This window comes from Diplotaxodon limnothrissa, linkage group LG12 (assembly GCF_057381915.1).
Source record: "Diplotaxodon limnothrissa isolate DT_005_m linkage group LG12, D_limnothrissa_male_GT1.1, whole genome shotgun sequence".
Classification (NCBI taxonomy): Eukaryota; Metazoa; Chordata; class Actinopteri; order Cichliformes; family Cichlidae; genus Diplotaxodon; species Diplotaxodon limnothrissa.
In genome coordinates this window covers 31,723,494-31,737,054 of record NC_140607.1, presented here as the reverse complement: position 1 = coordinate 31,737,054, position 13,561 = coordinate 31,723,494, and the positions used below count along the sequence as shown (strand labels likewise).

The following is a 13,561-nucleotide window of genomic DNA, read 5'->3' as shown; positions in this document are numbered from 1 at the left end:
CACCTGAAACTATAACAAAACTATTACAAAACACATATATAACAACACACACAAGTTTCAAGCAGTGCTTTGTGCAACACACTGCTAGCTTAATCCAATTGGTGATGGAAGTGCACAGAGATTAGGCTTGTTAACATAACAAATGAGAGCTATTCAGAGCTTTCTCCACTGCATGACCTACATGAACACAAACAACACTAAAATACATTTCCAAACAAACTAACATGGTATTGTCTGAGACATGGAAAAGTTAAGAAAACAAAGTAGGGATGACTATTGTGCATACGGGAATCTAAAAACCGCTTAGCTCTGGTAGCTCTTGGTCTCAAAACCAGACTAAAACGTTTTCATGAAAGAAGCCAACTAAAGGGTAGAGCTGACCTAAATACCATTTTGGGGGCTTTTAGGGTTTGTTGAGAATTATTTGCAAACATCTGAATCTTTGAATACTGAGAGAATCATAGAGCGAGGTCTGGGGACGGAGGCAACCACTGTACCTACAACAGTTTTAGGAGCCCTTTTAGTTTTTTGTGGTTCAAATGCTTCCTTGGACACCAATGAACATAACATAACATAACATAACATAACATAATAGGCCGAGGGGTAAAAAACGTAAACATTTGTCGATGGAGTGAGACTTTTGCTCTAATTTGCCAAATCAGGCAGCTCTCTTGGCTGAACCACACTTATTACTTACAACAGCGTAAAGGGTAAGAAAGACAGCCCTTTCATTTTTGTTCTGCATGTGGGGCAGGAAAACCCTGACTAAATTCTCCAAAATTTAAAATGGCTCAAAGTCTTAGCAGGATATAATACTACAAGAGCAGAGCAGAGAGGAACCCCCCCCCCCAATATTATTCTTTACCCTAACTACACTATAATTAAAGCCCATTGATTCTGAACAAATACATACTGAATTCAATTTAAAACATCCAATGTGGTCAGCAGAAAACAACAACACATATTTAAACTTGACATTAAATAACATCAAAATAGCATATTTAGGATACATGAAAGTGTAAGATGTTCAATCTTTTGTTCTCCTATAACACCACGGCCTTCAACAATGCAGCATGTAGCCCCATGTGGAGCAGGGGCTGCTGGTGCCCCAAGCTCTGTGTGTACACACTGACCATGTGTGCGCACACACTATAGTATAAATTGGTCTACAACAAAGGGTAGCTTCACAGGATTTTTCAAGCCCCAGCTGTTTCCCAAAAAAGAGACAGGCAAGGTGCAGAGGAAGTGTCTGTAGGTGTAGGATCCCCTTCATTTAAACAGACACACAAAGTAGGAAAACACAGGTTGCTATGGAAACACCTTGTCAAGTCAGCAATATGGCAGTGGGGGTTTCAACAGTCTGTCACAGATAAGTGGTGTCCTGTTCAGGATTTTCTGACATCCTCACTTGGCTTTGTGTCTGGCCGCTTACATACCGGCCTGCCTGGATTATTGTATCAGACTGCTGGGAGGAAAAGCAGACGTACATCACTTCGGAGCCAGCCTGCAGAGGAAAGGCCTGCTCTACACCACTGCTGGTTTCCATGGTAACAAAGGGGTAGGAAGCAGGGAGATGTCTAAGAGCAAATGAGGCTGTTGGTGTTCATCCTATCCTGTGTGAAGTGCTCTTAGTTAAAGTGTGATACATCGTATTTCATCACCAAGGGTTCTGCATTCATTCACACGGATCTGCCATGGTGACTCAAGCTGTGCAGATGTGGAATAAATGCAGAGGGCATTTAACCTCATTATGAGGTGATCTGTGAAAATCTTACAAGGATTACACTTGCCTCAAGACAACTAAATGGGTCAACAGGGCAAGTACCCAGTCACCAACATCTTTACCATTTTGCTAAGTAGAAAGCTTGAGAAAGGGAGGACAGCTAGGCTGGATAAGCATTTAAACTGAGCGTTTAGGGAGCTTTTCCAACAGATGGATGAAAATGAAGGTGAGAAAAATACCAGACACAATAAATTCATTTCAACAAGGTATTAACACAAGAGCAAACCTCTTAATGCTAATGCCCCCCACTCTGAGGGAGCACAGAGATCAGTTTATTTAGCAGGATTTCTATTTTTAATGATCCAGCGGAGAGTCATTTTAAAAGTATGTTGCTTTTGCATATGATTGCAGCAGTGATTGGAAAACTGACCAATAACACTTTATGTTAGACACTGAGAACAGGGACTGCCATTCAAATGCAAAAAATGAATAAAAAATAAAAAAATCATAGTGCATCTCTCTTACTCCTTAGTTGCTCACGTCAACTTGAGCTATCACACATTATGTTTGATTTATGTACATTTAATTAAAGTTTACTTGTTAAAATATGTGTCAAAGGGATGTACTACAAATCAAATTCACCATAGCCAGGCTTTTTTGTGTTAGCTGGATCACCAAAACCTAAAACTGCTTTCCTAGATAACGAGTATCGCAGTAGAGGTCATTGACTTTACCTGTTAACCCAGGCTTTCTAATTTAGGATTTGTGTATGGAGTAAGAGTCAAATGACCTCTCAGCAAACAAATACATTACAAATTTTACAGCATGCTTCATTCAGAGGTATTAGAAAGGCCTACCTCAAAAGTTTGCATGTAAGGAATACATTTCTTCCTCAGAGAATATATAAAGTGTTTAGAGGCCACTAAAAAAGCAGCGCATTAAAAATACGTTAATCAAAGCTGATGTTTAACCTCGACACTGAACATACACAAGGCCACAAATTTACTGAATATGAGATAACTGCATCAGTTAGTGTTGGTTATTGACAAAGATTACCTAATGTCAATTTCTGTTTCAAAGACCAGAATTATCTCTAACTTTTATATTTCCAGGTATACTTTAGAATGATTCAAATAAAATTAAAAAACAAAACAATGTAACCAGTGCAAATTATTCATTTATACCAATGGTGGAATTTCATATTTGAAAATGTTTAAACTGGTGCTGCTTCACTCTGCTTTTATCAACACAAGTTGTAGCCATATTATTTAAATAAACATATTTATACGTATTGTCAGTTAAGAAGTGAATGGGGACCTTTGTGTTAAACTAGTGGCCAATTCAATGACCAAAGAGTTGCAGGATTACACTGTGCAGGAGTGCCAATTAAACTGTGATTAAAATTGCAGTGTCTGACACTGTTGCGGGATTTGGCCAAATTATTAATTTGATTATACCCAACTCTGCTTTTGGATAATTCTAAAATAACCAACTTCTTTCAGATTTAGTAACCAAAATATCTACAGTGTTATCAATAACAACCAGTAGAAAAGAGTAAGCTCATCAGTAATAATAATTACTGACAACTAACCTCTGCCTCCTGTTGTATTTACATAAAAAACACACGGTGGTTTATCTGATACTGTGGTATCATCTTTTAACATCACAATGATGTTTATCTTTTAACTTGTGTAAAAAGAGCAAACTGTTAGTAAAGATATGAGTAACCTGTGAGTAGTGGAAAAAGACTCATTACAAAAGCATATATAGTATGAAATAAGTGTTTGTGTTAATTAAATTAACTGTGGCTAAACTCTTTCAAGACAGATTAAGGACAACAACACCTTTGCACAATGAAGGGGGGGAAAAAAAAAAAAAAAAAAAAAAAAAAAAAAAATCACACCCACACCTTTCACGGTAACCCCATACACACCTTGCATGCCAGCAGTCAAATGTCACTTATCCATTTGAATAGATATGATGCAGGAAATATTCAAATATTCTGGACACTGTACTAAAAGCAAAGCATGCTTAAAACTCTTTACAAAGTGGATAATGTAAAGAATCTGCAAATGTTTTTGGTTTTATGTGCACTGACAGATGTTTTTAGGTTTGCTGGTATTGCTGGATAATAATAAACGGACTACTAACTTTCACTGACTTCACTGAAGAAAGATAATGCATCTGAAGCAGGAAGAGCTCATCCCCTGATAGACAATCTGTGCTGCTGAGATACACTTTGTAATTGCTATTACAGTTTCACGGCCTATATGAGACTGCATGTGTCAGCTGATCAATAAAAGCATTAACATACCAGTATTATAGTACGTTTTAATTTCAAACCCAAGCAGCAGCTACATGTGAAAATAACAAATCAGCTCCCAAACTTATTTTTCCACAAATTCATTCATCACTAACCTGCTAGCCCCTGCCCTTCCAATTTCGTGTTTCCTTACTGGCTTTCAGGAGAGAAGATAGTTTACTTTAGGCTTTGGAGATCTACCACAAGGTGGAGGGCCAATCTAACAAGAACATGCAGCAGGTGGAGGCCTTCCTTACGTACTGCTACACCAGTTTACCATGTGTCAAAGCAGAACCAGTACTACTAACTGTCCATCGACTGGACAGGAGACTCACTAGACAGGCAGGTGACAATATTAGGTGTTATTGCCACAAAATACTGCAAAATTTGAGAGGATTTTGCACTCACCATTTTGATCGGCATACAGGCCAGGTCCCCCTCTGTAACGGGTGTGTCATCGCTCTCCACCACATAAATGCCCTTCCTGGACAGAGCTTGGATGACAGACATGTGGGACTGAAGAGACACTGCCTGCTCAGTTTTGAGGATGAGGGCACACACACGGCAGTAAAGCTCACAGGACAGCAGCAGACGAATGACAGGTGGCTTGATGTGTTCCTGGTCATACTGGTCTGTATAGAACGGGTCCCTTAAGTCCTCTGGAATATGGTCTGCAATGGAGAGAGTGTTTGAGGGGGAAGTCAGTGCCCAAAATACAGGAAACATCCTGAAGCAGTATGTGAGGTTAACACTAGATCAAACTATACATGGACTGAAGACATACAAAAGCTGGTTAAGATAACATACAAAATACTACATAAAAAAGCAGCCACAGCTCTGACTGCCTCATCTACAGGCTACAGTAATGTGACAAAGCCCAGTGCTTTCCATGTAATATTTGTTCCATACCACTATTAGTTTACTTGTAGCAAACATGAACTTTTGTAATTGCAAGTTACAAAGCATTTCCTCAGGAGCGTATCAGGGAAACAGATCCTTGATAAGCCAAGACCTCAGTGAGACTTCTCAGGTGACACTGTGGACCTTCCCCCCCCCCCCCCCCGAAACCCACAAAAAAACCCAGTTGACCTACAGAGACAATTCTGTTGCTTTGAATATGAAGTCATTCTCAAAAACAGAAACCACAGCCATATATGGGCATGAGACAAAGCGGCTCTCTCGAGGCATGCACAAACTACATTTTTACTGTAAGGTAAACCAGACACAGGAATAAAATGGGTGTAAAGGCATGTGCAAACCTGTCCAAATTCAAAACAGAACAGGGACATGATTGAAATGACCCTGTTCTGTAAAATCTGTTCTTAACGCTGTCTGAGCCCCAGTAATACGGCATGAGCTGTGTGTGTGTGTGTGTGTGTGTGTGTGTGTGTGTGTGTGTGTGTGTGTGTGTGTGTGTGTGTGTGTGTGGTGTTCTTAGCCTCTGCACTGACTGACAGGATAAAGGGAGCCACTCGTCAGCAATCTCCTATTCACAAAAACTGGATGGTGGATAGCTTCCTGCAACTGGTTTAGTGGATGATGAAGTACCAAGCGCAAAAGATGAACTGTAAAAGCAGGCATGGTACATATGTACAGAGCCTTTGAGAAGAATGTAAATTCAATAAAATTTTAAGGAAAAAATAATTCCTTAATAAACAATCGACACAATAGACTTATCATGTATAAAGCTGTAAGTTTAGAAAACATCAGATGCAGGCTTTCTTTTCCAATTTCTTTTCCAATGGTCAAGAATAAGGGAATTTTTGCGGAGATAACCAATATAAATGACTAATTTATTACTATATTGACTGTAAAAAATGTGTGCCTGAATACTGATTCCAAAAAAGAACCCCTACAGACTTGAGGAAATTTTAATTATAATGAGGACTTGATTATTTTACTTAACATCACAGGTTGGGGGTTCCTAAATTGCATCCAAATGCAAAATATTTCTTTTCTACTCTCCTCTCTTGTGATGTTAAATTTGTTTCTGCCCCTCCCTGAGCACACACCCTGACTTCACACAACCTCTCACCGTCTTGTCATTTGGTGATGAAACTTATGAAGTAATTAGGAGCTTTTGTTCTCATGCATCAAATCTGATAATGTAGAAATATGACCAAAAACTTGTATCACAGGGAAGTGGGAAATGCAGCTTTAAAACCTATTTTGAACTTTTTGTCCCAAACCTAGAAAAAATCATTTTGTCTCTAGGTAAAAAGACCCACCGGCCCTGCTAGTTACCTGAGCTCCAGTCAGACCAATCAGAAGCAATAGAAATAAAGCTAAAGAAGCTAAACAGCAATCGCAAGTTATGTTGGTGAATTTCCTCTCTGTTCTTGGCCCCTTCCTAGCTAACATTTTTCAGCATGCTGTTCAATGGTATAATTTTAAAAATAAAACAGTTTGTGCCACAATGTTTGTCCTGTTAGTTGAACATTAGTTGTGAGCTGTTACCTGTTGTCTTGTAGTCATCTATTTGATTCATACAACTATAACAATGAGTAAGAAGGTGGTATAAGTTCATCAGGGCTATGATATAGTGATATAAGGCACTTGAAAGAAAAAACAACAATAGCTGCTGTATTTGTCCACTAATATAGTAGTTTACATATCTGGTATCCTGCCCAGAACATGATGAACATTTGTTGTTGTGTAAAAATAAACTGCAAAGAAGTATTACATTTAAAATCGCAGATTTAATATATTTGCCATCCCGCCCTTATTTCAGTAGCTGCTCAGATCATATCGATCCTGTAATCGGTATTCTGCATGCATCACTGAAACACAGGCCAACATGCTGCCAACCCCCATAAGAAATGAAGACGTCATTGCACAACAATAATCTATTACACCAAACACCCAGCAGTTTTGATCATTCCTAAAGAGCAGTGTTTGAGTATATAAACAAACAGTAACATTGGAGTAACTGTGTGTGAAAACAAAAGGGTCTGGTCAGGGCGAGTCTTCACGTTTGAATACATTCAACAGACACTGATGTCATGTGGCAGCTGCCCCCCTGTGTTCCTATTACCCAGAGCCAGGCTGACAAATTTACTAACTGGGATGGGGTGGAGCTGGAGAACCTGGCCTGGCAACAAGACCCAGCAAAGTCAGCCAACCAGGACCAGGACTATACCATGGTCAGCACAAGCAAACATGGGCAAGAACCAGTACTGTGCATGCAGCCATCACAAGTTCTAACCCTCGCTGGTGTTGTGTCTGGCTGTCTGACACGCATGTTGCCAGCAGCTGTGGCAAACATAGAGGGTAGTAAGGACAGGAGACCATATTGACAAATACAACCTTGTGCAAGGAGGAGGGGAACCAGACAGGTGAAAACAAACTAGATGAAAACTAGATGACCCCAACATCCAAAGATTGTTATACTCTTTACAATGAAATTACATCACAGCTCTTTAGGCTGTTTCTCTCCGTCAGCCAGTGAACAAGCCAAGCAAACAAGAGTACACTGTAGCAAAGACCAGATGAGCCATAGGGTGAAAATAAAATGGCCCTAATTTATTGAGTCCCCATGGGAAAAGGCAATTGTGACTGCAGCTGAGAGTTCCCTCCTTCTGGGCCACCAAAGCACTGGGCTGCTTTACACTTTCCATTGTAACAGAAAAGGATCTCCACCCAAGTTTGTGTGTGGTGCATCATTTTTGTCCTTAGGAAGTGGCTTTTAAGCACCATCTTTCAGACTGCATCGTTAGCCAAGGCCTATGATGACAGACAGCGAAATGACAGAGCAGACTCCTACAAGCCTTGATATGAACTCAGACAAAAGTATGAGCCTTAGTAATGAACCTTAAACAAAGAGGGCTTTAGAGCAAAATGCTGGCCTTAAAAAACAGGCAATGGAGACAATAGTTTTCCATCCATAACCCAGATTACCTTTGAATCCAATCTTGCTGTCATTTGTTTAGAATGAATGCACCACTGGCATTAGGAAATCTGAGTAATGACCACAAATATAAAGAGACCACAAAATACAAAGGAAAGCTTGTAATAAGCCTCTGAAATAATGGTCAGAGACTAAACTGAGCCAGCACACACACACAAAGCAGTGAATGGAGGGATTTATGAATCAGATAGCTGAGGTTTATATTATATATAACCAACTTCAACCACTATGATAAGGAAACACCCTGCAGCACATAAAAAAAGGTAACTAGCAGTCCTTCAAAGATGTCTTTAGTGAACCAACTTGTGAAATGCTGTCAGGCACTGGTGACTAACCAAGCACCAAAAAGTGAAAATCATTTCTGTTGGTAAAACTTTTACCAATCCAATAAAGCTTCTTTGAGAGAAATTAAGGCAACATTCACATATTATAGTTTCTCCTTGGATTTACTGGAGTTAAGTAAGAAAATAGAAAAACTGGACAACATGACTGTAATGTTTCATGACGTGTGTTTGTCTGTCTACAGGACAGGTTTCCAACAAAGGTTTCAATGCAACACTTTTTTTTCCCCACAAGAGACCCAACTACTGGAGCATTCACATTTAACCGTTGAGCCGTTAAAAGATTTCTGATAAAAAGTGGGCTGCATGCTTAGATTAAACACTGATACAAAGTAGAGTCACCAAGCAATGTGGTGCATAGACTGCATGAAAGTCACCACATTTCCAAACTTCCTCAAGCATTAGTAGAAGCACAAAATCATGTATGAGCAACTCATGTAAGTGTAAAGTGTAGATATCCCCACTGCAACCAGTGGGTCCAGTTTACCTTAAAGTCATCTCTTACTAAAAGGGTTCCATAGCATTTCTGTAACTCTCTCCTGTAAATTCATATATTGGTGAGCTCTCACTTAACTTAAGGGATTTCACATCATACCCACCAAGTTAATGTGGCATAGATTTTCCATGATATAAAAGTGTCATATTTTAATATCAACGGCATAGGAATCTCTTGCGTGCACATTCCCTAGCATGCAAAACAAGACAATCCAGACATGTTAGACAGCCAGACCAGTGTGTCAGGCTTGACAATTTAGTACCTACAGACTAAGCTACATCAACAACCTTTAACCCCAAGCACAACACTATGCGAAATATGCAAGAAACTTGTTTTACTACTTGTGGGGAGGAGAAAAAAAACAAACAAAAAAAAACTGTCAAGTACAACCGAGCTAGGAAGGCACGTGACCAGTCATCAGTTGCAACCAAAACGTAAACAAATCACACAACTACGTATTACTGGAGCGCTTGCTAGTTTTGCTCCATATGACAGGAAGAGCAAAATGGTGGCTTGAAATCACTCAATTACTGACACGGTTACATAACGAGCGGCCAAGGACATGATGCCAATCCAAATAGTGGTAAAAGTGGGATTACAAAGCTCAACCCAAGACATAACATCCAAGCATTTTTCAGTTTAATTATTATGTGAAAATATTTTTGCAGGCTCCTAAAGAATTACAAGATTAAACCAGTTAAGTTATTGTTATACTTAAGTGTTAAGCAGTATGTTCTACTTTTACTTAAGGTTTCCAGGAAAAATGCTACCTACACTACATTTGTGATCACATTTTACATAGGCTGTGTCACAACTATTGATCTCTATAATACTGGTGCTGCTGCTGTTGGAATCTTGAGGTAACAGATTCACAGGTCTAATTAGGTAGTCTGTCATTAATGACAGTAGTTCATTGGGGAAAAAAAGGGATGGAAAATGTCCTTTGTTTTGTTTGCACCAACAAATTCTACTGTCTGCAAGTTACAATTTTAGATAAAATGTTCAGTATTTTTATTTTGTATCATAAATATCATCACTGCAATTTCTTTGAAACATCGTAATATAATTTAGAGATTGTATCACCCACCCTTAGCTCCAACATGAAAACTTTTTTCTATACAAAACATATTGCAGAAAAGTATGTTTGACGGAGAACTTTAGCACAGAAGAGCAGCTGCAATTCAATTGTTTACAATATCGTCAGAACAGTGCGGTGCACATGCAACAGTTATGTATCAAAGCTCAGCAGACAGTGGTTGACTCAAATGTAGTCTTTGTGAAATAAATTGCAGAAGATTTTATATAACAATGTCTCCATAATTCCTTTTGCCACCTAACATAAAATATGCACATATCGTGAAAGGATATCAACTGTACTAAAGGTAAACAGTAGGACTTTTTTAAAAGGGTCCTAGTTCCACAACTTCACTAAAACAGATCCTAAAATGCTTACCTTAAATTTCACATAACTCATTTCACCCTTAAAATGTATTCCACTCTTGGAAAAAGCAACCACAGACAAAGCAGGAAAACCTGCCCCTATCTGACAAAGTTACTAATGTCGATACAATCTCAACAGGCAGTGCGAGTGACTGGCAGTGCAGATCAGTATTTTCCATGCTCTGACTACAGTCAAACAGATATAGCCTAATCCTTAGTGCCTGTCACTCAGGCCGATTTGGGCTCATTCTCACTGGCCGCCCTACAAGAATGGAAGGATCTGGTGAGTCAGTATGGGAGTTCGGTTGCCAAGTGCCATGGGGGGGAAACAGTTTTGGCTCAAGAGCACAGACACAAGTATTTCTTCCTCTTGGGTTTTTGCTGTCAAAGTTTCGCTGCTGGAGCGCAACACAATCTGCTGACTATCACTGTAGAGAGCAGTAAACACAATGTGCCAACAACAACATCTGAAGTAACTGTGAGACATGACATTTGTGTAGCATGAATGCAAGTAAAATTACTTACCAATACCGTAGGCTTTGGCAAACAGCCACCGTAGGTTGGCTGCTATTTTTGCTCTGGCGGAGTCATACATCTCCAAAGGTACAACGTCCATTGTGCCTTCTGCAACCCCGGCCAGTTCTACTGTTCTCTTAGTACTGTCCCCGCCAGCACACAAATCAACATCCATCTTTAACCAAAAAAAACAAAAAAAACAACAAAAAAAAAAGCACATTGTTAAAGATAAAATTATACAGGACATTATGCTGAGTAAGAGCCAATGCCAAATAATATGATATTAGCCAGGCATGATTTGCCAAGTGACAAATTCCTTTAAAATGACTCATAAGTGATTTTCTGATACATATTTAACTGAAATCTCACTGACTACAATGTTTGTTGCTTATCAACAGAATATGTTGTTTTTTTATTTCCTTCCTTTAGTGACCCATTAGAATTACATGTGGTCATTGAGACACAAGTGTCAAAGAGGCATTTCGCAGTCACTCATGATGTCAAACAGTAGACAATAGACTTGAGATTTCCAAGCAGCAACTATTTCTTAAATCACCTTGAACTGAAGTCATGGTGACTGCAAGAATGAATCTTTATGATCATTATGTACATTTTGACAAGCAGACAGTTGACTGTACTATTGCACAACTGCAAAGCAAAGGATATGATGTTGGTTTAACCTTTGTGATCACAGTAAGTTTACTTGCAACAAGTACATGTAGACAAAAGGAATGTGATCAATCTTTGTCATAGTTTAGAAATTTGATACTCACGTCTACACTGTGCAACACAACTCTAGTAGCAGTTGCCAACTTTAGACAAAATGTATTCCACCTCAAATACAAACTTACAAATTATCAATGTCAGTCAGCCAAGCAGACTTGTGTTTTCTGATTAGTTAGATCAAAATCACAGCAGTTTCACTTTTAACTTCTTTGTCATATAGGTGTTCACCTTTTACTTGGACAACGGTTCGACAGGTTCTGACTGTCTTATCCTGTCAACAGCCTAAAAGGCAATACTAATTACATTAATAGGTTAATAGAAGGATACTGACTAAATTTAGTATGGTTTTGACAGAAAACTAGTGCACACCTGCTTATCACACATGAGTTCTAACGGATTTTTTCCGTTTGTCAGAAATCTAAAGTTCTCTTTGGTCATGAGTTTAAGTTATCGCATTACCTGTAAAAATATTAATAATAATAATAATAAACAAACCTGTAACAATTTCATTTACATTAACGGCCCACAACAGTACTGTAAACGCTGCAAGGCCATAACTAATGTTAACATACTTTAATACGTTAGCAGGCTAACGTTACGATAACGTTATTAACGGGATCAACCGTTAGCTGAAACAGTAAAGATTTTCTTAACATGTGGTCTACTAAGCGGCCATGCAATGAAACGCAAAGCAGCTAACTATCACCAGCTAACCGCTAGCTTGCTAGTGTGTGCTGTACAGCAGGACCACTCAATGGTCCCATGAATGACGTTAGCTAGCTGGCAAGACATTACCTTGAAAGGTGTGGTGTAAGTCCAAGTCACACTTTCGTTCCGTCGGGTAAACGGTTAACCAAGGACCTGTCTCAATAAACAGGAGCCTGCTATATAGAAAACACACCAGCGGCAGCGACGCATTATAGCCAGCTAATAATGCTAGCTTGGAGGCGAGTCAGTGTGGTCCCCTCCCAACAACAAGAACCGATCCGCGGCCTGTGTGACAACCGCTCCACGGCAGACTTTGGGCCGAAACAACACAGGGAGAAAACGGGAGGCTCACCAGTAAAAAAGTACAGCGTACGCGGGTCTTAAGGCTGGAAATCTACCTCAGTGTTAAACCCTCCATGTTAGATAAAAAATAAGCATACGTTTGGGGCTCGAGCAATGCAGCGAGGATCAGCAGTGTCTTCGCGCTCTGCCCATAGAAATGCAATTATTATCCCAGCCTTCCCAAACGCGCACAATGCGCATGCGTGATTAGCTTCCAGACTATACTCGTAATACTGGAAACTGAAATCCCGCCTTGCATCACAGATGCTTTTTACTATTAATATTACTTTTTAAAAATATCTTATTTTTAACTGGATTCATGCGCACTGCATTTTTGTAACACGACTTCCTAAAGAACCTGTTTAAATAATGTTAATCAATTTTTTTCTCTGATATGTCTATTTAATTAACCCACAAGAACGTCAATTTAATTTCTCTTAAAAACTAATATTTCAACATGCACTTGCGTTAATATATGTATACATTTTTTCTTTTGTACTTTAGTCCTGTTTTGTCCTTGCGGTCTTGACCAATGATGGCATCTAATGGTGAAAGATGGTATATGAATTTGAAGATTGCATGCCAGCATTACAGGCCACATAATGGAGTAGAAGATCCCACAGTGACCTTTGTTGAACCTAACTGGATTCTCGTGCTCAAGTACTTTTTTGGCTCTCTTTGGCTTTTAACACAATCCATCCTCATATTTTAATCAGAAAGCTTTTAGAACAATTTAACCCAAATAAAAACATTTTGCTGGAGTCTTGGGGGATTTTGTTTGTTTGTTTGTCTAGCAGGACTCAAAGAGTCCAGATAAATGCAATTCTTTCTAATCAAGTTTGATTGTCAATTGGCTGCCCACAGGGATGTGTGCTTTTACCCTTAGTATTTATCCTGTATACAAATATGTGTCAAAGCAGGAACATTAATAGTTGGCTGCTGGACAAAGACACCAGTCATGGCCCAATTCTCGATGAAACATATCTAAGACAAAAGATATGAGGATTGATTTTAGAACACATACTCATAAACAACAGGTTACAGCCATTAAGGGTCAGAC

General features: G+C 39.1%; 1 protein-coding gene across 2 annotated transcripts in view; it reads right to left on the bottom strand.

Annotated features, from left to right (window-relative positions):
* camsap1b (calmodulin regulated spectrin-associated protein 1b) overlaps positions 1–12,647 on the bottom strand; it is a 29,790-nt gene extending 17,143 nt beyond the window's left edge. For both annotated transcript variants that reach the window (XM_085367488.1, XM_085367487.1), the window contains exons 1-3: positions 12,247–12,647; positions 10,735–10,900; positions 4,434–4,696 (exon numbers count right to left, since the gene is read on the bottom strand). In XM_085367488.1, the coding sequence (XP_085223614.1) occupies positions 4,434–4,696; positions 10,735–10,900 (429 nt within the window). In that variant the 5' untranslated portion in view covers positions 12,247–12,647. The remainder of the gene's footprint in view (positions 1–4,433; positions 4,697–10,734; positions 10,901–12,246) is intronic.
* Between the last annotated feature and the right edge of the window lie 914 nt (positions 12,648–13,561).